Source organism: Megalops cyprinoides, chromosome 16 (assembly GCF_013368585.1).
Source record: "Megalops cyprinoides isolate fMegCyp1 chromosome 16, fMegCyp1.pri, whole genome shotgun sequence".
Classification (NCBI taxonomy): Eukaryota; Metazoa; Chordata; class Actinopteri; order Elopiformes; family Megalopidae; genus Megalops; species Megalops cyprinoides.
This window is the reverse complement of record NC_050598.1, coordinates 11,994,582-12,017,083: the sequence shown is the minus strand read 5'-3', so window position 1 is coordinate 12,017,083 and position 22,502 is coordinate 11,994,582. Positions and strand designations below refer to the sequence as shown.

At 47.9% G+C, this 22,502-nt stretch overlaps 2 protein-coding genes across 5 annotated transcripts in view; one reads left to right on the top strand and one right to left on the bottom strand.

The window, feature by feature from the left end:
- The window catches only part of n4bp3 (NEDD4 binding protein 3), a 41,460-nt gene extending 34,809 nt beyond the window's left edge, over positions 1-6,651 (top strand). For all 3 annotated transcript variants that reach the window (XM_036547857.1, XM_036547855.1, XM_036547858.1), the window contains exons 3-5: positions 978-1,574; positions 3,172-3,435; positions 3,995-6,651. In XM_036547857.1, coding sequence (XP_036403750.1) covers positions 978-1,574; positions 3,172-3,435; positions 3,995-4,528 — 1,395 coding nt within the window. In that variant the 3' untranslated portion in view covers positions 4,529-6,651. The remainder of the gene's footprint in view (positions 1-977; positions 1,575-3,171; positions 3,436-3,994) is intronic.
- A 5,174-nt stretch (positions 6,652-11,825) lies between these two features.
- On the bottom strand, positions 11,826-21,218 carry rmnd5b (required for meiotic nuclear division 5 homolog B). Of its 2 annotated transcripts, XM_036547860.1 has the most exons (11): positions 21,142-21,218; positions 18,090-18,185; positions 17,110-17,300; positions 15,766-15,908; positions 15,331-15,468; positions 15,098-15,198; positions 14,818-14,984; positions 14,546-14,711; positions 13,640-13,742; positions 12,928-13,082; positions 11,826-12,509 (listed from the first exon to the last, which is right to left on the bottom strand). In XM_036547860.1, exons 3-11 carry the CDS (start codon positions 17,246-17,248, stop codon positions 12,446-12,448), a joined length of 1,176 nt encoding a protein of 391 aa, XP_036403753.1. In that variant the 5' UTR covers positions 17,249-17,300; positions 18,090-18,185; positions 21,142-21,218; the 3' UTR covers positions 11,826-12,445. The 2 variants fall into 2 exon arrangements, with proteins under 2 accessions (XP_036403753.1, XP_036403752.1); XM_036547859.1 differs by lacking the exons at positions 11,826-12,509; positions 12,928-13,082 and having other exon boundaries at positions 13,698-14,711.
- Positions 21,219-22,502: the final 1,284 nt, after the last annotated feature.

The window sequence follows — 22,502 nt, the reverse complement described above, 5'->3', positions numbered from 1 at the left end:
CAACGCGCCATTAACATGGCCAATCGCAATGGGACATAAATAACCTGCTGGCACCCGCTTTCAGCTTCAAGGCTGTAAATGAAATACTGGCACAAAGGGAAATGTCTGTAGGGAACCAGTACCATTCCCCAAGGGAATGGGTGGAGAGGGGAGCATTTGCAATGCACTCTCATAAGGGAAGGTTATGAATGGGGAGTGTCAGTGGCTTTGGGGGTGACTGTAAGAGCTAAAGCTTTGTGGGTAACTGTGAGAGCTAAAGCCTTGGGGCTGACTGTAGGGTCTATGGCTGTAGGGGTGAATGTATGAGTTGTGGCTTAGAGCTATGGGTGTGGCAGTGCAGTTCTCATACCAACCCCCCCAAAGGTGAACCATTCTGCAGATGCACTATGAAACAATCATCCTGTCCATGTCAACATTTATTTTCATGTACAATTTGGACGGGGCTCACTGTTTGTGTCACTTATTTATTGATTGACCAATTGATTCACCAAGCACTCTTATCAAAGCGAACTGAACGAGGGTTCGGAATTTCAGTGCAGAATGTGAGCATGTTCAGCCAACATTTACAGGGAGGCCGAGACAGCCATCTTAACCTGTTTACACAAATCCCTAAGTAACCTCAGTATAAATCATTAGCATGCTGTCTGCTGTGAAAAAGGCAGACAGGGTACTCCAGACTGGGGCAGAGTAGGACACAGCTAGACATTAAGCCATTGCAGTCACTTTATATTGTTAATTACGCTGTTTAATTTTAGAGGGATTAATGACATTTTTTATCTACAGAAATAAAAGTTTCATGTACATGTAATACTGCCAGAAATTGACAATCGGCATCCATTCCCGGCAGTTGCCTGTGTTGCATACTAAAAAGAGCAAATTCCTGTGAACAAGTTGTTAACCTGAACTTCCACAGCTGTGCACAGTGTTGCTTCCTGACCTTTCATGCAATATTTCATGCGTCTTTCCTTCTTCTACAGTCTCGGTTCAGGCCCTCAGCCTTCAAGCCGGTCACCCCTAAGAACTTCAGCTCCATGCAGAACCTGTACCCGGCCAAGGCGGAGGAGCTGGACAACGGCTTGTCCAACGGCCTGCAGGTGTCCTACGCCAAGGTGGCCTCCACGGCGGTGTCCAGCTCGTCCTCTTCCTCCTCGCCCTCGCGCCAGGCGCCAGGCGGGGGCAGGGCGCTGCCGGCGGCCCGGGGGCTGAGCCAGGAGGAGGAGAACATGTCCGACTCGGGCCACAACTCCATGAACAGCCTCCCGCCGTACCGGCCGCCCTTCCGGCCGCACCTGGGCCAGATCAGCGCCTCCATGGGCCACATCAACCACATCGGCTCACTGGACCGGGCCTCCACCAGCACGGAGGCGTCGTGCCCCGGCTCGGCCACGCCGGGCCTGGGCCTGGGCCTGGGACGGCCGCCGGCGGCGTACGGCAGTGAGGCGCCGCCGCCCTACGAGCTGTCGCACTCGCTGGAGGACGTGGTGCGCGACCTGGAGGACCGGCTGCTGGAGAAGGAGCACGAGCTGAAGCAGATGAGGAGGAACCTGGACGAGAGCGAGGGCGCCATCGCGCAGGTCAGCCCCCAGCCTCCATCATTACACTCACATTTACATTCATTCATTCAGCGGGCGCTTTTATCCAAAGCAACATACACAAGTGAGAGCCATACACAGAGTCATAAGATTAGAAGCGCTGCATGACCAAGTTTCAGACAAGGTACAAGCTAGCTGGTAGACTGGTAAGTTAATCAAACGTTAAACCAGCCGTTTATTTTTAAAGGAAAACGGAGTTCAGGACATAACAAATTGCTTTAGCTGGTAGCGATTCATGTGTTCAGGTGAGTGCGGAAGAGCTGTGTCTTCAGACGTTTCTTAAAAATAGTGAGGGATTCGGGAGAACAGATGAAGTGCGGAAGGTCATTGCACCATTGGGGGACAACGGCAGAGAAAGTTCTAGATGAAGTGCGGAAGGTCATTGCACCATTGGGGGACAACGGCAGAGAAAGTTCTAGATAGCGAAAATCATCAGGTACTCTCAAGGAAAGGTTCAGGACAGTAAGACGAAAGTACCCATCCACCTCTGTGTACTGGGCGTTCATTGCATACGTGGAGTTGTATCTGCCGCTGGTAAGGTACAGCCAAAACACTGAGGCACAGTTTACATTATGCCGATCGGATTTCCTTCAGTATCGGCCAGGACAATGCACGCACGAGAGGTTTGGCCCGCTTGTGGCGGGGGGGGGGGGGTAGGGGCAGGTGACGAGAGCGTGGTTATTTACAGCCCGGCAGGTTAGGCGAGGCATTCAGGAGACTACAATGCATCTACCTCACAGGTCATCTCTTTCCCAGAGTACTGGCAAACGTAGTGAAAGCCGGCTTGTATACACAACAGGATGGAGTTTTTGTTTTGTCCTGGTCTCCCACACATGCAGTTTATCCGGTTTTACCTGAGATGTTACCTTCTCAGACAATAAAACCCGGATGAGGAGCCTGTCTGCAGTATTGTCATTCTTTCTTGGACTTTATAAAAGGGCAGCCTGTTCAAATAAAGTCTGAATGGCGGCCGTTGTAATTTATGAGGGAGGGCTTGTTTAGAAGTGAGGGACATGTTTCTGCATGGATTGGCAGGACTCTTCTCTGGGAACCCAGGATATTTTTTTATCTTCTTTGTTCTGTGTACAGAATGTGAATGTGTACTTAAGTAGAATTTGTCGATGTATAACATAAATTTTGTTGACATTGTGGCCAATTTAATATTTCCGTTTAGAGCATTCAGTGTTGTTTTGTGGTTTTATCCGCTTTGTCCATTTTCCTGTATGTTTTTGTACGTTTTTAATTTTTTAAAGAAAGCTACAATCTTTCAGCTGTTGAGTTGGCTTCGATCTGAGAGTCTCAGAACCATTTGGGCCAGGGGGCCGTTTCTGGGGAGACATGGTTGATGAATAGGGCTGTGTATTTGTGGGACTTGTTGTCTTCCTTGTTTAAGTAGGACCAGAACTTCGTGGGTCTTTTGATTTGAACATCAATATGAAATTGTCCCAGTTCAGTCCAGTGCGGGTTTTATTTGGAGCATTCCTGTGGACCTGCAGGATAGTTTTACAAACTTCTTGCAGGGTTTCTGTCTCTTTTTTCCAGGAGTATGACTGCCTCTGTTTCTCCCCCTCTCTCTCAGGTGTTTGAGGGGAAGCAGAGGCTGTGGGAGAAGGAGGTGGAGGAGCTGAAGCGGCTCTATGCCGCCAAGCTGCGGCAGGTATCCCAGCATGCACAGCGCTCCCAGCGCTCCCTGCAGCTGCAGCTGTTCAAGGCCCAGCAGGAGCGGCGCCGCCTGCAGGAGGACCTGGAGGCCCTGCAGGCCCAGAGCCAGGCCCTCAGGGGCCACTGTGCCGGCTCCCACAGCCAGGACCACAACCCTCAGCTGGAGGAGACGCAGTGGGAGGTGAGCCAGAGCATTGGGGGGGGAGAGCGGGGAGAGAGAGGATGCCATTTGGGGTCTACAGTTGAAACGTCATTTAGCAGACACTCTTATCCAGAGCAACTGTAACATAGGTTACAGTTTTTTTACATTCAACCCAGGCTGGGTGCTTTTTACAATGTCATGCTGCACAGATTTACTTAGGTTTCTGGTTATTTGATTGACTAATGTAGTGGGCCCTGTGAATGGGTCCTGCCATCCAGTCGATTTAAAGATCAGGGAGTATTAGCATTACATCACATTATTGGCATTTAGCAGACACTCTTATCTCTCATCTACAGTGATTAAACATACAGTAGCTTACAATTTTTTACACATTACCCGTTTATACAGCTGGATATTTACTGAGACAATTCTGGGTTAAGTACCTTGCCCAAGGGTACAGCATCAGTGTCCCAGCGGGGATCGAACCGGCAACCTTTCGGTTACGAGTCCTGCTTCTTAGCACTGTGCCACACTGCTGCACGCACAGGGAGCAGCGGTGTAAATGCAGTGGTGTAACCCCCTTCCCCCGTCCGCGCAGGTGTGCCAGAAGTCGGGCGAGATCTCCCTGCTGAAGCAGCAGCTGCGGGACGCGCAGGCCGAGGTGGCGCAGAAGCTGAGCGAGATCTTCCACCTGAAGACGCAGCTGCGCGAGACGCGGGGCGAGCTGCGCGACAGGGACAGCCAGATCCAGCTGCTGCAGCTGGCCCTGCAGGGGGCGCCGCGGGCCGAGGAGGCGGGCGGGGGCGGGGCCGGGGGCGGGGCCGGGGCCGGCGCGGAGGAGCGCCTGCGGGCCGAGCTGCTGCTGGAGCGGCGGCAGAGTGAGGCGCAGGCGTCCTCCTTCGAGGCGGAGCGGCGCACCTGGCAGACGGAGAAGGAGAAGGTGATCCGCTACCAGAAGGAGCTGCAGGCCAGCTACCTGGAGATGTACCACAAGAACCAGGCCCTGGAGAGGGAGCTGCAGGAGCTCAGGGATGTCGGGGGCGGAGGGGGCGACGAGGAGGGGGCGGACGGGGAGGACCGACTGCCCCCCGGCCTGCCCTGGATCGAGAGGATCGAGTCCTCCGAAATCTGACTTTGGCCTCGGACACGCGGGGCGAGGCCGAGCCAGCCGAGAGGGATACTGTTTAAAACCAAACAGTAAGCAAGATACTCTCTGTACATCGGTCACACACAGAAAACATCCCCACACCAACCTATAAACATCCCCTCAAAGGTTGTCTGTAATAATATGGAATTACACCTGTTACGTGATTGTGATTTTTTTGTAGACTAATCAGTGCCGATGCGTGTGTGAGGTACTGTGTTGGCAGAGTGTGCACAGACCGCGGACGCGTCGGTAGGATAAAGACTATTTTTAAGCCTCACAGAGGCTGATGGCCCCCATCATTCTCTCTGGTATTTTGGGGAAATATAAGGCCCGCCAGCAGACAAGTCTCTGGGATTGTTCCTAGAACGCTGAATTACTGTGTCTGGCCATATCATTTGGCCTGGCAATGACACCCACCAAATAATTCTTTCTGAGGTTAAAAACTAAGCAAAGGAGAAATCAATTTCATTCTGTTCAGGTAGGCTCTGTTATTATCTAAAGGCCGTATAATATATTGTTTCCCTGTTCTTTCGAGCAGTGACTTCATACCTTCCGATGTCTAACCTGCTCAGTGGGGATTTACCTGTATTAGTGTTTTCTTTTCAGCTAATAGATTCCTGTAAGATCTATTTCATATGATAAGGCGGGTCTCTGTTGCACTGTTGGCATGCAAGAACAATAAGGAAAGAAACTGATATCTGCTGCAGGGTTTGTAGCTACTAAATTCCTGTGCGATCTTCTCCGGAGCCAGCATGTTTCAGCTTTAGGTTTGCCACACAAGACCTTGTACCTGACCCCTCTCGAACCCTTGCCCTCTATCCAGTTCTGCACCCTCTCATGCCTGCACGTTATTGTACCTCAACCCTCTCGAACCCACGACCTCTCATACCCACGCCCTCTCCTACCCCAGTGTTCTCACAATGAGAGCTTTCGTACCAGCAGAGGAGGATTGTGGGAAATGAGCAGTAGAGCAGGTATTGAGGACGCTGAACCTGCAGCGTGGTTTCCTTCATCTTCGGTTGACTGTGCTGCAGTCGATACACGAAGGAGCACCTCTGTGGCTATAAACGGAGCAGCATTAATGAGGGCCTCCCACAGGAGCTCGGCCATCCGAGCACGGCGCACTGCGCTCCGGACTGACAGCTGTGACTGCCGAATGTCCCACGCGCAGAGTGCATCCTCGGGACACGGCGTCCTCCAGCTGACTGCGCTTCCCGGCGAGTGACCTCTCTCGCGGCGGGAGGACTCACTCTGACATTGTGCTGAGGAGAGTCACGGGGGTGGGACTCGTCCTGACGCTCAGCTGAGGAGAGTCACGGAGCGGGGACTCGCTCTGACGTTCGGCTGAGGAGAGTCACAGACGGCTCGCTCCAACATTCAGCTGAGGAGAGACAAGGGACCACTTCCACTCGACTCAGTCCAAAGAAAGGGGAAACATACTGTGACTTACGGACCAACTACTGAAATGAATTCTACAAGTGTATCATATGTTGATTAATCCTAAATTTCGATATGTATTTATACATTTATCAAGACGTTTGTGTACAGGAAACTGAAGATTAGTTTCTACCTTATTTGAATATGATTTTTATTAGCGTTTGCGTTTGCATTGAGTTTCAGATATGCTAACTGTCAAGAGGAGAGTGCTTCGTTTCTGTTCAGATTCATGTCTGGTGCAATGGCTCCTTTCCTCTCTTTGTTGCTCCTGTTGTGAAACTGCCCCCTCATTAATAACTGAAGGTATTTGGTGTGGAATGTGGCCTGCGAATGCTCTTACAGCTCGGTTAAAGACTTCACAAAACGCATTTCCATCACTAAAGGCATTTGCTGCACGATCCGCATTCCTTCCTGGGCGCTGTTTTGTCAGCAGGCAAGTCGAGGAGCTGCTGACAATGGCTGAAAAGACCTGCTGTAAAGAAAAAAAAAAGGAAGAATACTTAACCTGAAACGCGCTGAACGTTTCCCTCATTGGGCCCATCGGACGCGGGCTGCGACTGCGGTCGAGACGGTCGAGACTGAAGCGGTCGTTTTGCCCTTTTCCTCATTCCTCCCTGTTAAGACTACTGTCTCCGCTCTGCCACTGTAACGGTGGGTGGAGAAAGCGTATTGCGACACGTTTTGAATTTAATTAAAAGGCTTAATCCTTGATCTGAACTGTGGTATGGTTGATTTCGATTCTTTGATTGGCTAAATATTGGGAATCTGAACCTATGGCATCTACGCCAATCAGAAAGTGTTAATTAAAATGAGCTTATGGACACTTTAGTCTTTGTAGACATGACATCACATTGAAAGATGGCAGGTTAGTTTGGGCATTTTGTGCCAAATGCTAATTCCACAGTAACATTGACCTGTATGCACTTTGCACTCAGTAACACATAATCGTTGATATCCAGTGATTTATACTGATGCCAGAGTGAGTCATCAGACTGACTGCTTTCTCTCACTTCTTTGGAATTTGCTGGTTTTGGAGGAGACCATTGCGTTGGAATCCCTCCTTTCAGACCTGCACCATGATGGAGATTGAGGAGGTGCCCAGCCATTCAACTCAACAACACTTGCCCGTCTGTAGAGTTAAAGTAACACCACATTAGTATTGTGAGAATGTTTTATTAACTGGTAAGTCCCTCTCTGTCAGGGTGAAGTCTGTTTACTTAGTGGGATGGGGGTCTCGCTACATTGCACTGACCACACCCTTGTGAAAGGGTAGTAAAATCAAGGAGAGTTTCGCAAGAACAACTCTACGACTCAAATGAGCTGACCAGAGATCAGTGCCCTTGTCATCACAGGTGTATTCACTGTGACTGAATGAGCTGGTCTCGGAACAGCTCCTGACCTGAGTTGTGCCCCAACAGTCAGTGGAGCTGTGTGAATTTGGGTAATGGCTGAAACATTAGCAGCACTGGGAGTGCATTCTGTCTAAAATTGTACTTTACGGCCCCTGTATAGTGGGCATTTTAAGAGATATGCCTTTGGAGATATGCCTTTCAGGTTTCCTCCCCGGATCCTTATCTGGGGCTCCGCCCCCTCACTCCCTTTTCTCTGGGCTTCTTGCATACCTCTCCGCCGATGTTTGGACATTGGGGTCAGAGGTCAACGCCGCTGAGCTTTGTGGAAACACAGGAGAGCCTTTATTTGCCCAAGGAACAGGTGTTTCCATGGAAACTGTCAAAGGTAGAGCCAAAGGGAGTGTCCGGGCCGGGCCGGCCTGTGGCGCGCACGCACGCACGCACGCACGCAGCCTGCACACAAAGGCAGCGTTCCTCTCTGTTCTGCCCTCGCACGGTTCCTTTCATGTCCTAATTCTACATGATGGGAACGCTGATCAAACACTCTTCAGTGAGCCCGGCTCTGTTTACTCAAAGGGGAACGGGACACTGGCAGGGGTGGGGTCGTTACCCGTGCGCTCCACTTTCTGATTTTTTCTGAGTGTTCTTCCACCTGACGTAGAGAAAGCAGGGAGGGACCACCAGGTGTCTGTCTCTCTCTGTCTGTCGTTATCTGGCGATAAATGAAGGTGCAGCCTGGAACCTTTTCAAGTGTAGGTCTGGGAGTTTCTAAGTGGCAGGACTGAAGCGTCCTGTGCTTTCAGGCTGAAAAAATCAAAACTTCCCCGAGGGCAACGTTTCCGATCAACAAATAAGCGCGCCGCACCCCTCTCCAAACTGCGGCTAATCGCTCATTGATTTTCCTTAAGGATCAGTCCGGCCGTCTGCTCTCTAAGCCTGGGTGAAACGGGGCAACTGTCACACAAGCTCTCTCCCTCTGATCTTCTCTCCCCCTCTCCCCCTCCCTCCTTCCTTCCCTCTTTCGTTGAGTGCAGGATCTGCTCGAGGGGGGGCTCTGCCTGCAGCAGTACAGATATTTAAAGCAGGGGAAAGGAACATGTTTCAGCTGCTGCTGCTGCAGATAACTCTGCAGTGCTGTATTTAGCCACGGTGCACGTTTGGGGAAAACACAACCCCATTTTTACCACAATACAGAACTGCTTAGCCTGTGGGCATCTGGCAGCATCGCTCTTGTTTTTTTTTTTTTTTTGAACCCACTCCCCCCTTACATACAAGGAACAACCATAAGGTAAAGAAAAAGAAAAAAATTGTTTCAGGGTCTATGTATATGGGCATTTGTTTTGCGTTCAGGGATTGATTATTCATAGAATTATCTAACAAACAGGTTTCCTGGTTTTAAGCCGTTTGAGGTCGAGTGATCTGTGATTCATGAAGCCTGAGACCCATCTGTGACTCATTAGCAGTGTCCCACTCCATCCCGGGACAGTACGCAGAATTTACACTGTAGACCAGATAGATGATGTCCTCTCAAAATGTGACCAGCTGATTCAAATTAGCTTGAAAAATAAAAAAAGGGGTAAACATGCCTTGTGCTTTTCAGTGCAATGAGGGGGAACGTTCCACATTTAGTGTTGGAATTCACTTACAAATGGACCTTACAATAGCTGGACAGCATATGAGCCAGCTGGAATACATACTTTAGCAGGCTGTGTCCAGACAGCCCGGTCAGGCGGTTCTGAGACAGGCGCATTTTTGGACCCGCTCAGATGTGCACTTAAAGAGGGGGGCCGTGCAGAGACCTCTGCAGTCTGCTGCCATCGACATACCCGATACCTCATTTTCAGTTACTTAATACTGATCAATACCAGCTAAAAGCACTTCTCCTGTCATTCCAGCACCTGTTTACCCACAGTATACCGAAGCTTATGTTTCCCTATAATAACACGCTGCACCCAGGGAATTCAGTATGTGATTACTTCGATTCATCTTCGCAGTGACATGCAATCATAAAGTGCTGTTTCATGCAACTGACTGTGTTTGTGGATTTCTCAATATATATATGAATAAACATATATATGATACATGTCCAATAAAGGGCAGAAATCGACAGTTTACTTATTAGGTCCAGGTCTATCATTCATTACACGGGGCTATGGAAACCAATATTATACTGCCCTCTAGTGGCAAAAAGCATGAAGTGATTACATCTGCACTTTAAAGAGTCAAGTGAGCAGTACTTGAAGCATGCTTTGAAGAAACCATCAAAGTCAAAATTAAAACAATTTACTATTCAAATGTAAAGATGTAATTATAAATATTCTTCACCTTCAGTGAAGAATTATTACTACTTAATACTTCAACAACTATTGAGATAAAAAGTGTGTGCAAAATTTGTGGTGGCATTCTGTGGAAGGATTTTCCCAATGAATGAATAATTGTTACAAATTCATTTAACAAGGTACAGTAGAAGCTCCCTTTTGAATAAAAACACCTTTATTTTGAAGTACAAAGTTTTATTTTAAGATGCAGGTGTAAAATGAAACTTACTGTACTAGTAAAGGATACATTATTTACAATAAAAATTGCATGAACATAAATGTTAGCGGGAAAATGCAGATGTCTAACTCAGGAGCCGCTGTGGGTGTCCTGCAGCAGGGAAAAATGAAGGCCTTCCTCACATCCAGGCGAGCACACGGCGTGGTAACAGATTGTCTAAGTGATCGAACCAAGCGAAAAATCTAAAAAGACACAGGCGACAGACCACACACTAGACACGCGCATGCTCACACACGCCTAAACGAACGGCACCATCGATCTTTCCGTTCTTCCCGCTGCGTAAAAGCAGGACAGCGTGTGGCCGGTGTTGCTGCTGCTCAGAAGCAGCCGGGAAGGCCTGAACTCCTAAGCCCCAGGTTAGCAGGCTCGCCTTGTTCCTTCCGCGCCTGGCCGTGAGGTTGCGACAGCGTCAGTGAGGTTAGCGCGGTAACCGGGACGGAGTGGGAGTGTGGGGGCGGAGTGCGGGCAAGTCTCGCCACATGCACAAACGCCCCCTCGCACGGACCAGAATTTCACACGCACCTGCCCTATTCTGCACCCACGGTGAGCGCGGCTCGGCGCGTACAACAGCAGCGGCCTGTGAGGAAGAGACAGCCCGAAAGCTGAAGAAACTTCACAATCGCATAAAGCCACCAAAAAGGGGTTCTGGGAAATTAGAAGTTGATAAGTGTGTTTTCTTCCTCCCCCATTCCTTGCTCACAGGGTGCCGCTGGTGCTCACACTGGACAACGTGTCTACGCGATGGGTGTCCGAGCGTCAGAGGTGGAGAGCGGGTAGGGAACAGAACCACACCGCTGGGACAGACCACGGAGGTAATTATATCTCGGAAGGAGAGGCCGAAAGAGGTTATTCCTTAAAAAGGAGAGGAAGGCTTGGATTTCAGTCACTGCCCTTGCGGAGAGGGAAGCTGAGGGACAGCAGTCACCTTCCCTGTCCTATGTCCTACTTTAACCTGCTGACTGAGGAAGCGTGTCTGCTACACCAAGCCTTCCTCTCGTGCGAGAGGATGGACCGACCCCACTGCTGGGCGAACAGTAAACCGCGCACGCCCCGAACCACAGCGCAGATCGCCCTGAGAGAAACGGAACACAGAAGCGGACAACCAGAGAGGCCGGGAGGGAGCGGGCATTCCGTGGCGGCCACGGCGAAAGTGATGAGCGAGGCAAGACCGCGGTCGTCACGAGCCAAAGCGGAGGAGCTCATTTGAGCTCAGAAAGAGGAAAGACGTTCCCGTGAGCTCGCCCGGTTCAGGCGCGAACGATGCAACAGCCCACCGATGCTCAACCACTGCCCCCAAACCCACCTCGACACGAGCCCCTGCCGCCGAGGAACAGCCGGGACTGTTCAGCAGGGAGCCAGGCCTGGAACAGCAAGCAGGTGGGCCGTAGGAGGCCTCTGGGAAAACCCAAAATCCATGACAATGCTTAAAAAAAAAAAAAAAAAAACACGTGATCCTGTTCTCTGATGCCTTACTGAATGCTGAACATTCAAATGATTTGATGATATAAATTGTATCCATTTTTTTTTTTACTATAATACAAAAGATGAAATTCTACCAACGGAAAATACATCACATTTAACAGTAGTACATTTTTTTTTTCTTATGAAATACTTGTTCAACACACACAGAACAAGAAACATAGCTTCAAACATTCTCAGCTCGGAAATGTTCGCTAACTCGGCTGATCCCAAAAACAGGTCCAAGAAGTCACCCTCCACCTCATATCTGTAATTGCAGTGATAGTTTTTCCCAACATCAGGTCAAACCGTCAAGACTTTTCTGTCTTGACTGTTGGGGAACAGATGAAAAATTAAGCTGGTCTTTTTTTTTTTTTCTTGTTCGTGTGCATGCATATGTGTGCACGGGTTTGTGTGTGTGTGTGTGTTCGTGCATGCATGTGTGCATGTGTGTGCGTATTTATTATATCTTCAGTTAATTTTTTTTTCCTTTTTATGAGACAGCTTGTTTTAACTACCTCACCACAAAGCATAAAACTATCATATCTATCAATATAAGTTATATGAGGATATAGTATGGCGTAGCTGCCACTTTTTATAATTGATAGATGTAGATTAACTCCATATATAGAACATTTACCAAGTTTAAATATTGGCCTTTAACAAGCAGCGGGTCCTCGCATGGTTGAGGGTCAGCATCCGTCCAAAACCTTTCAGCTAAATTTTCACCGAACGGAAGGAGGACAGAGAAGGAGCGGTCATGGGAGACTAAACAACCTCCGATATTAAAGTTAAAACAGCTAAAAAAAAAAAAAAAAAAAAAAAAAAATACATATTTCTTAAAAAAGCCTATGGTACCAGGCAGTACTGGATGAGAGTGATGATGATCCTATGTGAGGTACACTTATTGACTCGGTCTACGGGCACATTGCTATCATCGGAAAGTCTCTGTAAACTAACGGCGTGTGAGGCGGGGCTCCCATGGAGGCGGAGCCCCCGACCCCCCGACCGCCCTGCGCGCGGACCTCCCCGCGCCCCCCAAGGGCGGGTCCCGAAACACGGCTCCGGAGGATTCCACTTCCTGTCTCCCGGAACGACGTCAAAAGAAGATCTGCTTCGCGTCTGAGGGATCCTGCTCCATGGGGCAGTACGGACACTTCAGTCTGGGAAAGAAAGGAACGAGGAGGGAGGGGGAGGGAGAGAGAGATAGAGGGAGGGAGGGGGAGGGAGATTTGTGTTTCCAACCCAAGGTAAAAGTTTAACCAAAACATTCCACTTAAATGGCTTTGAATCTCTTTTAAGGTTGTAAACCATGTTTGTCACCGTGGCTGTGTATCCATTAAGAATGTAGAATAATCAACTGCACGCAGAACATTACATTATACTCCTGATGTGAGAAGATCAAAATACTGGGGAAAACAAAGACAACCAAAATCCACATTTGCAGAACAGAGACACAGGGAGAAGGAGTGAGAGAGAGACACAGAGAGACTGACAGAGAGAGAGTGAGACAGACAAAGAGTCTGACAGAGAGAGAGAGAGAGAGAGAGAGAGAGGAAGGATGGGACCTTGCTTCCTTACTTGCCGGCGTTGGTGAGCTTGTTGAGGGCATCGCGGGAGATGACGTGCCCACAGATCAGCTTCATGGGAGGGTTGCTCTCTGAGGTCTGCTGTCTGAGGATCGGGCAGGCGAACACTGAGTGGTACCAGCACTTCTTCCCCAGGTCAATCTCAATCTAAAGCACCGAGCCAGACGGTCAGAGGTCAGAGGTCGCTCCATCACAGTAAGCAGTAAGCACCCCATACGATTACAGTGAGATACATTAGCATTCCCAGTGCTGACATTACTTCTTATCACAGCAGTTTCATTTTAGCAGACATTCTTATCCAGAGTGACTTATACAGGTTACAATTCTTACATGTTATCCATTTATACAGCCGGATATTTACCGAGGCATTTCTGCGTTAAGTACCTTGCCTGAGGGTACAGCAGCAGTGTCCCAGCGCGGGCTCGAACCGGCAACCTTTCGGTTACGAGCCCTGCTCCTCACCACTATGCTTCACTGCCACCCCACTCAAACTAGCAAAGTACATTAGGATCACAAACCTCAACAGAAATCCTCCTGCTGTTCTATACATCTCCAGCACAGCCATTCGCCTCTAGTATCGCACATCTACTCACTGCCATCTGATATTCAGTGACCATTTGCTTGTTTACTGCGCTGGCGGTACAGAGCGCTGTGGTCTTAAACCCGATCCGTCAGAGGTAAGCCGTAGAAACACAGGGACTCACGGGCAGCTCGTCTTTATGCGTCCACACCCCACTGCACTGTCTCTGCTCAATGACCTGTTTAATATTCATGAGCACGGGCAGGGCCATGCAGCCGGAGGCGAAGCTGACACAGGGAGAGAGGGAGAGAGAGCATGACTAAGCACACAGGAGAACAGCAGAAAGTACTGCGCGTACATCCTTCAACACAAAATCTAAGACATAACCACCTCCACCTACAGAAACTTTTTAACTGTCACACTGACATTTCCCTCAGAAAATAAACCGGGAGAGAACTGACAGAGAGAGTGCTGACAAAAAAAGGATTGTACTTATCGCATTCTGTCAATAACGTGTTGGTAGAGGGAGTGCAGAGAGAACTTGGGTTTGTTTATTCAGTGCAGTACATGTCCATAGTGCACGTACAATGCTGGGAAAAGCACGATGTCCAAGACTATCTCACTGTTGTGTGTGAAATGTCTTTAGAGGGTTCATTCAGTAACTTCTGCAGAGTTTATCTTAGTCAATTTGAAACAAAATGGGAAAATTTACAATTTTTTATATTTAATGTGGCAGTAAATTCAGTGTAAATGTTACCCATATTAGAGGAGGAATTTAAAAGCCCATATCATCGGAAAAATTAGAGTTATATATGCAACTGCTGCGGCTGTTAGATACCCCACTCTGCACATGTTGTGGTATAAAGTGTTTGCGTGTATGCATGTGTGTGTCCGAGTGTGTTTGTGTGTCTGAATGTGTTTGTGAGTGTAGTGAGTGTGTTTGTGTATCAATGTATGCGCATGAGGTAAGTGCATTTGTGTGTGTGTGTGTGTGTGTGTGTGTGTGTGTGTGTGTGTGTGTGTGTGTGCGTGTGCGTGCACGCGTGTCCGAGCGCGCGTCAGCAGGAGACGGGAGCGGCCCCTCCCTGACCTGACGCTGAGGGGCGACTCCACAGACAGCCCCAGCAGGGCGCAGGCGTCCCGCGTGAAGATGCTGCAGATCTCCGCCCACTGGTTGGTCTCCAGGAGGCTGCGGTAGGGCGAGTTCTCGATGCCGTGGCGCAGGTACACCAGGCTGCCCATGAGGATCTGTATATCTGCGGGGGGCCAGCGGAGCGCGGTCATTCTCCACACACAGTCCTAAAAGCGTCTCTGTTCTGGGTCCGTGCGGTAGAGGAAAAGGGAGCTTCTCCCGGGACTCACCCCTCTGGTGCTGCGAGGCGAAGGGCTGGAAGTGCCGGGCGTACTGCAGCGCCTCCAGCTGGTTGCCCATGCCCCCGTTCAGCAGGCTGATGAAGTAGAGGCGGTGCAGCTTGAACTCCAGGGTGCTGTTCAGGTCCAGGAGACGCTGCCGATTGGCTACGGCCCACCTGCACAACCCAACCCAACCCACCCCGACACACAGAGAGACACACCTTCAGGAAAGGTCTTCGCACACGACCTCAGCACAGCGCACAGAGAAGGAGAGTGCAATTGCACGTACTCTAAAGCTGGCCTCAGGTCCTGCATTCTCAAAGCCTCTAGAATGCGATTCAGCTCCAGGAATGGCTGCTTCAAGCTCATATCAATGACCACCCCAGACTCCTGTGGGACAAGACAACACACCATTATCGGTGCAGGCAGAGGGCTAGAGCTCTGTGCAGACGCATCTATGAATGAAGCTGTGGTGACATTGACACTGAAACTTCAGGCTGTGACAGCGCAGCGGTGACGCACCTGACACAGGTCCTCTGCCACGCTGAGCATACCCTGCCGGTACAGGTGCTCTACGATGGTCTCGCTCAGGTACTTCTGCCGCTCCGGGGAGTCCCACACCGTCTCAGCCACCACCGCGCTCACCTCCGCGTCGAAGTTCTGACCAACAACGAAGCGAGAAAAGGTCACTTCACAGAGGCAACCAAAGCAGGCCATCCAAAGACTGCTCAAAGGTGAAAGGGAGAGGTAGGAGGGGTCCCGTTAACCCTGGAAAGGGTCAGCACTAGCTCATGCCATCAGTGCCACTGACTTGACCCAATCACAGTGAGCTGCTGCCTAACACAACGTCATTTCATTGGTTGAGTCAGGGAACGGCAGAGCACGGCCGATCCCCCCATTACGGGACTCTCCCTTCACTCGGGAGAGGGATAGCACAGGGGCAGTAGCGTCACCCACCCGGTCGATGGCCTTGCCCACTTTGGACACGCTGCCGTGGATGTCCTTGTGCCGGGACGCCAGCATCTGCACCGTGTCTTTGATGTTCTTGCAGCACTGGGCCATGGACTGCGAGAGGACGGACAGGTCCGCATCCTGGACACCTACGCGGCAGGAAGAGCAGCTGTTCACTCCGCGCGGCCTCCCCGGGCCGCCGTTACATAAAGGCGCAATGAATCACTCCACGCCCTGTATGAGCAATCACGGCCTGGAACGCCTCACAAACCGCAACGGGGCCACTTCTCCCACTCTTCTATTTTGGGCAAAGAGGCTTGAGCACATACTCTGAAAAAAGTTCATTCTGAAAACAGGGTCATTTTCTGAACTTTTCTTACAATTCTCTAACCACTGTTCCTTTATTTAAAAATATATGTACATTTATATACACATTGTATGTGATTTTATATATATACATATATATACACACACACACACACACTAAATAAGTCTGACTCTGTGTGTGTGTGTGTGCGTGTGTGTGTTTGTGTGTGTTTGTGTCCCTGATGTCCTCTGCACGTACAATCAAAACTGGTTACCACGAAAGGTAAAAATAGCACAAAAGAAAAAGCCCATCTTGCTGGCATAACGTGACGTCCGTGTGAAAGACGCGTAATCAGTGCACCCGTTCACCCTCGCACCTGCAACGTGACCACAGCCCTTTTCAGAGAATGCAGAAATATGAGAAACAGCAGCTGAGGTGATACTCCCTTTCACAGGCTGCAACGCTGTGCCTGTTTCAAAGTGTTCTGCTGATGAAAGGTGCATGGATTCAATCTAGATAGTGTGAAGACTGCTCTCATGAGAAATGACTCTCGCTGTCCTATCTGGACTACATCAAGATACTTGCCAAGAAAGCAAGTGTTCTTAAATGGATACATTTAGTGGGAGACTACGCTTAAACTCCTCTCTCCTTCCCCCCATCTTAACGTGAATAGTGGTAAGCTTTTTTTACATGACAGTTGCTTAGCAGATGCTTTCATCCACAGCAACTTACATATTTTACTATTTTTACATGTTATCTATACAGCTGGATATCTACTGAGGCAATTCAGGTTAAACAACTTGCCCAAGGCTACAACAGCAGTGCCCCAGTGGGGAACTGATCCAGGAACCTTTGGGTTATAAGTCTTTTTCTCTACTAATACCCCACACTACAACCCAACCACAGTGTGTGTTAAGACCAATAACTAATCTTACTATTTAGTCAGTAAAAAATCCCTTCCTCAAGACTACTTAGCCAGATGTGCGTGTTTGTGGTGGAATTATTTTAAAGCACCCCCCTCCCCCCCGGAATCCGGGCCTTACCGAAGGTGACCAGCTGCCCCCGCAGCTCGCAGACGTATCGCAGCAGCTCGTCCAGGCTCTCCTCGGACAGGTGGCCGTACATGACGAACCGGTGGAGCACCTTCTCCAGCTCGCGCTCCACGCACGCGCACTGCTCCATGGCGGCAGGAAGGGCGAGCGACCCGTTGCACCTCGACCCCCCGGGGGCAAGACTGCGGGAGAGTGAGAGAGCCCGCGGGGTCGGGAGTCAGGGCCGCGGCGCGCAGCGGGTCAGGACACGAGCGCCCGCCGAGATGCCAGCGGCAAGTGAGGCCGCTCAAACCGCGTGGTGCAAACACCTGTAGTCGCCTTACTCCTTTTAACTGCCAATGCCTGATAAATTACCTAAGAAGGACTGAAAGACGTCTGCACCATAAATATGCCTGCTGGGTTTCATTACATTACATCACATTACTGGCATTTAGCAGACGCTCTTATCCAGAGCAACTTACATTAGATACACTTTTTCCAATGTTATCCATTTATACAGCTGGATGTTTACTGAGGCAACTGTGGGTTAAGTACCTTGCCCAAGGGTACAGCAGCAGTGTCCAAGTGGGGAATTGAACCGGCAACCTTTCTTGCTCCTTAACCACTACGCTACACTGCCGTCCATTTCTATAAGCCAATATCTGCTCGTTGTCTCTACAAGAGCATTTCAGCACTATCAATAATCATACAAAACAGACAAATCACACACAGATTTAATTTATGATGAGTGTAAGGCAGTTGGAGGTCTACATTTACAGCAACGAGGCCGAGTGCTGTTCATGTACAATTGGTGCAGTATGCAGAGTCCCAAGTGCCAAGTCTAAAGGGCACATGCGTAACAATTCATCAAGGGACCAGCGAAACGTACCGCACTCGAGCATAAAGGGCGACACTGTACGTCTGGGACATGTCATACCTCAGCTGGCCAATCTAATAAGTACGGTTTTATCTTATTAGTGTGATTGAGTTACCGTGATTTCCCCTCCCGACTGTCCACAGCTTCTGCTCAGCAATGCAGGGGCGTGTCGGCTGCAGACCTGTACCAACGGGGGGGGCCCTCTGCCAAACTGCAGGGAAGATGACACAGGCAGTCAGACAATGGCACTTGACAACAGACAACAGAGGTGGGGAGATGCATTAAACTGGACACCCAGCCAAAGAGAAAAAGGTGTGTGTGTGTGTATTTTATATATTTCCAAAAAAAAAACACACACATATACACACATTGTTTTCATATGACTTATCATTTTTGTAAATCATCAGTGAGTGTTCCTATTTGCCACACTGTATGAGCTGGCTACTGCAGAATCACTGACTAAGCACACAACCTACTAGCTATTTCTTTCCATTTATCATGTGTCTGTTGTTTGTCATGGTAAGTTCTGCAGATGGGTCAATAAACATTCCCGGAAAAAAAAAAAATGTTGAGGAGAAACAGACACTTAACTGCATGATTCTGCAAAGAACAAGACAGCTCACTACGGCCGGAGAGGTGAGCTAGGTCGGAAGACTGCATTCACTGTGGGACTGTGACTGAATCATTACCACACATGAGTGTGTAATGAGACCAGAAAGTAAAACTACCGTACATTTTGTGTAGAGGGTGTGTTCGTGGATCGTTTTACTTTGAGAACCAAGCTGATATATTAGCCTGCCTAGCTCCCTGTTATTTTTAAACCACAAAATAACACATAAAATGGACACAATGAGCCATTATCAGTTATGAAAGCATGCCACATCCAGAGCTCCGCAATAATAACATTTAACAACACCTCAACAAATGAAGTCAATCTTAAAAACAGTAAGATGTAAATTTTATAGATAAAAACTGCTGACATGCAACGAAAGGACTCAGAGGTACTAATTTTCCAAATGGGGGGGTGGGGCTTGGTGGGTTGGTGGAGGAGGGAGCTTGATTTGTAATGACATCCCACAAATCGTGTTCAGTCAATGGCAGTCCTGCTGGCCTTTGATCCACTTCCTGACTGAAAGAGACCAACAACAACCCCCCGTACCTTTTCACTGTGTGTGGACTCTACCTTTTCAATCCCCCTGAGGTATTCATGGCTAATAATTTAGTGCCAATATGCAGACCATTTTGACCCAATTTTTAATTTTATTTGCCTAGTATTTGCCCATTTCTGGAACTCTTCTCATTGTTGTATTTTTTTTTTTTTTTGCGGCTTTGAAACAATGCCCGTCCCCTCAGAATTCTGTATCAGCAAATTTGACTATTTTTGCAATAATGTCCTTATCAGGGTGATTTATATGAGCAAAAAGGACACAATACTGATCCCAGGAGTACTTCCGTTTCTATAACACCCCGATTGGGGTCTTTCCCGTTATTACTCAATGAATTTTGAATTTTTTCATCCACATGGAGACAGCTCCTACAGATTTCAGTTCTCTCAGGCTGTAGGCCTACATTATCATCATCCGATCATGTCCGAGCAGGGTGTGGTTTGTGAAAAGTGCCCCCAAGGATCACCGTTTTCCATTTACATACATGACCTTGAAAGGGACACTAGTACCAAAATAGGTGTACTTGCAGTTAACATGAAACTCAAGCATAAAGCAAACTGTTTGGAAGGTCCTAACATTAGTTAAGAAGACTTCAACAGAACTGGGCAGCCACCAGGCAAATAAAACTGACAATAACCAGATGTAATCATCCACATGTGTGCAATACCAATCTAAGTTAGATTTATTTTACGGGAGGTACACAATCACTATGCACTCTGCAATATTAAGAGACTTGGGACACAGATAACCCACATCTATTTTGATACAGACACACTGTCAAAATTGCCCAAAGCAATAAAAATGGCAAATTCGTTTCTGGGATTCAAAGTAAAGCAAAAGTATTGAGTATGACTCAAAGGAGGCTTTATTGAATGTTAATAATTTCGTCAGACCACGTTAAAAAAACTGTATCCAGTCTCGAGCGCCACACTTTAACAAGGAATATTAGATATGAATTATGAAGACTGACGTAAGACAATCTCTTTAGTGTAAGAAAAAAAGAGGGTCGGGGGAAATTCAATGAAGGTTTCAACCCTTTAAAGGGAAGTGATAAGCTCTTTCAAAAGTTCAGTCAGCAGAGCAACAGGGCAGACGTAGAAATTACAGACAGGTACGTACAGGTGCCTAAACTTCACACTGCCACTAGGACATTTTTCAGAGTCATGTAAATACACGTTGACAGGATATGTTTGACAATAATAGCTGGCTAAATTAAGAGCACAGAAAATATATCAGCCAGCTAGCAGGCTATGTAAAAAGCCATCTGATAGTTTATTGTTAGCTCGCTAAAGCTAGCCAGCTATCCAAGACTACAACCCCCCCCCCCCCCCCCCCCCCCAATGTTCACCCAAGTTAACACAAGCAAGATAACTACATTCAATGCTATGGGACAACTGCGTTTTCATTCAAACGGTATTTTCCGACTGAAAGCCGTTTTGATTTGAGGCCTGCCTACCTATCTACAGCTAAGCTAGTTACACAGATAAAATCGCCAGTAGACTGGTTATCTGTTGGAATGTCACGTAGCTATTGTTTGAATGCTGTCAGCTAGGTAGCCACAGTCAGCGATCAAATTATGCACAGCCACCTACTAGCTACACAGGACGGTGGTGATTGTAGGTGACGGTAAACCAGACACCGCAGACGGACGATCATCTCCCTTAACGGTGACGAGCTAGCTTGTGTACTAGGTTGCAACGTCGATAAAATAGATAAAATACTCGCTTTCTGCGAAAACATCTTTAGCCACAACTTACGAGACGACACAAACAAGCTAGCCAGATAGCCAGCTAGCTGACTGCAAGCTACAGTGCAACCAAGATAAACAGACAAACATTAGTTAGCTTGCTAGCTCGAGAGGTGCTCAAACGCTCTACCAAAAACAACAAATCGTGTGACATAGATAAAATCGTTGTTTTCTGTGTATAGGTCTGCCGTACATCTCTGATCATAACAGTGAGTTTATAATGCAGCACAAAAATAAATATAAATAACATTTACCTGCCGTCTCGACACTTTTCAACCGGCTGTCTCTTTAACAGTACTTCCTGTGAAAATACGGACCTCCACTCGGGTCCAAACCGCGCATGCCCAGACATCCGGATGTTACGAAAATAAATATGTTAGCGCTGGGGACCAGTGGTCATCAGTAGTGGTTTTATTTTCTGACCACAGCAGGATGTCAAGATGACCATACTGATGTAATCCAGTTAAGATCCACAAAATGTAACCAAAATGTCAGCCGCAGACACCCCTATTTGGCTGGCTTCATTGTAGTATGTGGACATACTGCACGAAGTGAAGCGCATGTATTCCACACGCACAGTCAGAAAATATCTTTGACCGCGTTTTCACGCAGTTCAATTTAGATGACAAGGAATGTGTTTTAAAGTTTGGCCACATTGTTGTGCCTTGACTGTCGTTTCTGGTCTAACAAAATTATTTTGAATTTTATATAATATCTAGGAAAGAACCATGAATGCATGTTTCACTAGGGTTGAGACTGTGGGTCTCAGCTGTGAGCAGAGGGTATAACGTACTGAATGACATCACCTACAACCATATTCTCTTGGCATTGTACATTTTTATTGCTACCAAAACCATGTAACTTCAAAAAAAACATAATTTACACTCTTGCTAAAATGTAGCCACTTCCACACCTCAATGCATGATGCCCGGGAGGAACAATACCCTCAACATCATATATGCCAAAATTGCAGCTGAATTTTCAGTCCCACACATATGTGCAAAAACTGTTACAATCAGCAATTTTTCCAAAGAAAGATCTGCCAGCCCTGATACTGAGCACAGCCAATACAAAACAACATCTTTTCTGTTCCTAGATCTTAACACAATTAGGCCTGTTGCAACCAGGTCCTGGTAATGATACTGTGTCCTTATGGGATAGCTAGCAGTGTTTTCCCAACCCTGGCTCTGATCCATGTATGGAGACTTTCATTTCAAATGAGCTCTTAATTAATTTGGTTTGTTTGACCTATTAAATGACGTTATCTTAAATTGAAACATCAACATTTTATCTGCTGTACAGTCTTTATGAAATAAATGTCTTGTTGTACACGTGTCTGAGCTGACGTAAATATATATTAAAGTTTGTTAGTCAACATTTTGCCAATATCTACTCCGTGAACAAATTTGAGTCAGCTGTCTCAAACCATCTTAAGATGTATATCCCATTGCTCTAGGCCAAACTGAGCATCAAATTACATTTATTAAAGATCTGCCTGCATCAATGATGTTTAAACAGGCACCTTAAGTAACACTTTTGCTTGCATCCTTCGGTTAGAACAGCAACCTTGCAAAGGCCAATATTTGAAAGAAGTAAATGCAAATAATACAACACT